The sequence below is a fragment of the Propithecus coquereli genome, unplaced genomic scaffold (genome assembly GCF_000956105.1).
Source record: "Propithecus coquereli isolate 6110/MARCELLA unplaced genomic scaffold, Pcoq_1.0 Scaffold153, whole genome shotgun sequence".
NCBI lineage: Eukaryota > Metazoa > Chordata > Mammalia > Primates > Indriidae > Propithecus > Propithecus coquereli.
The window spans coordinates 2,518,873-2,520,128 of record NW_012139747.1 but is presented as its reverse complement, the minus strand read 5'-3'; the positions used below and the strand labels follow the sequence as shown (position 1 = coordinate 2,520,128).

General features: G+C 31.8%; 1 protein-coding gene across 1 annotated transcript in view; it reads left to right on the top strand.

Moving 5' to 3' along the window:
- ESF1 (ESF1, nucleolar pre-rRNA processing protein, homolog (S. cerevisiae)) overlaps window positions 1-1,256 on the top strand; it is a 76,520-nt gene that overhangs the window by 23,276 nt on the left and 51,988 nt on the right. The window contains 1 exon segment of the mRNA XM_012640423.1: window positions 775-936. Coding sequence (XP_012495877.1) covers window positions 775-936 — 162 coding nt within the window.

Below are 1,256 nucleotides of genomic sequence, written 5' to 3'. Positions count from 1 at the left end.
TTCCTAATTTATTTTCTTGATTTGGAGAATTCCAGTAGAAATGTAGAGCAAACAAACTTTTTGTGTATTAGTGTTCTTGGGTATTTGTTGCCCATGAATTTTATACTATTCCTTTGTATTCTAATTGTTTTTATAAAACTAGGAAATGGAAATGTGAATATTTTTTTCACACAGTGAAATTAATTGAATTAACTCCTAATTTACTCATTTTTGTTCTTAATATATTAATGAGATCTTTGGAGTAAGCATGCTTACTCACAGTCAACTGGAAAGGGTTTAGTACTCTTAGGTTTGGATTATAAACAACTTCCTTTGTCTCTTCTCTTTAGCCCAAATAGCTAAATCCATGTACCAAATTCATCCCAACAATATTCAGCCTTCTTTTATTGAACATTTTAAAGCTGCTGTGCTGGATGGTGGAGGTCGTAAAGAGGGATAAAATGCCATCCTTGCTGTCTTGCAGCTTGTAGGGAAGAGGAGTCCCAGGATGTTATGTGACTGCAGAATTATTTGGAAATGTAAATTTTAATAAAAAGGGATTCTCAAGTATACTGTTAGGACAGTGCCAATTTATTTTGCAGCTGATTTTTATTATATACAAGACTATCTTTCATTCAGTTTATTTAATATTTAGAAGTTTAAGACTGATTTTGATATTTTATGGTTGCCATATGTCTGGCAACATCTTTTAGAAGGGTGCTGGAGTTACCATGATATCTAGAAATGAATTGTTTCTGGGTATTAAATGAAATTTTTGTTTGTTGGTTTTGTTAGGTGGTGATGGAGTCAATGTAGAAGAAGATGGGAAAACAAAGAAAAGTCAGAAGGCTGATGAAGAACAAATTGCTAAATATAGGCAGCTCTTGCAGGTTATTCAAGAAAAAGAAAAGAAAGGCAAAGAAAATGATATGGAAATGGAAATTAAGTGGGTTCCAGGTAAGAATTAGATACTAACTAAATGTTTTCTCTTCTTCATTTCAGGATGTTGAGTGCAGTTTAGAAGTGTAACTCTTCTTTAGAAAGAAACTTAAAAAATCTTATTTTCCAGAAATGTTTTGGTGAGGACCTTAACGTAGTATTTGCATACACCATTTAACTCACTTAGGGACTAGATTTTTAGACTCTTACCAACTTTTCTTGATTGGTTTCTTTGATTTACTAACTATAAATTATTTCTATCCATTTATGAGAATAGACCTAGGTTAATTTTATTATTCTCAGGATATAGAAACTTGAATTCAGGAATCATGTGTTCT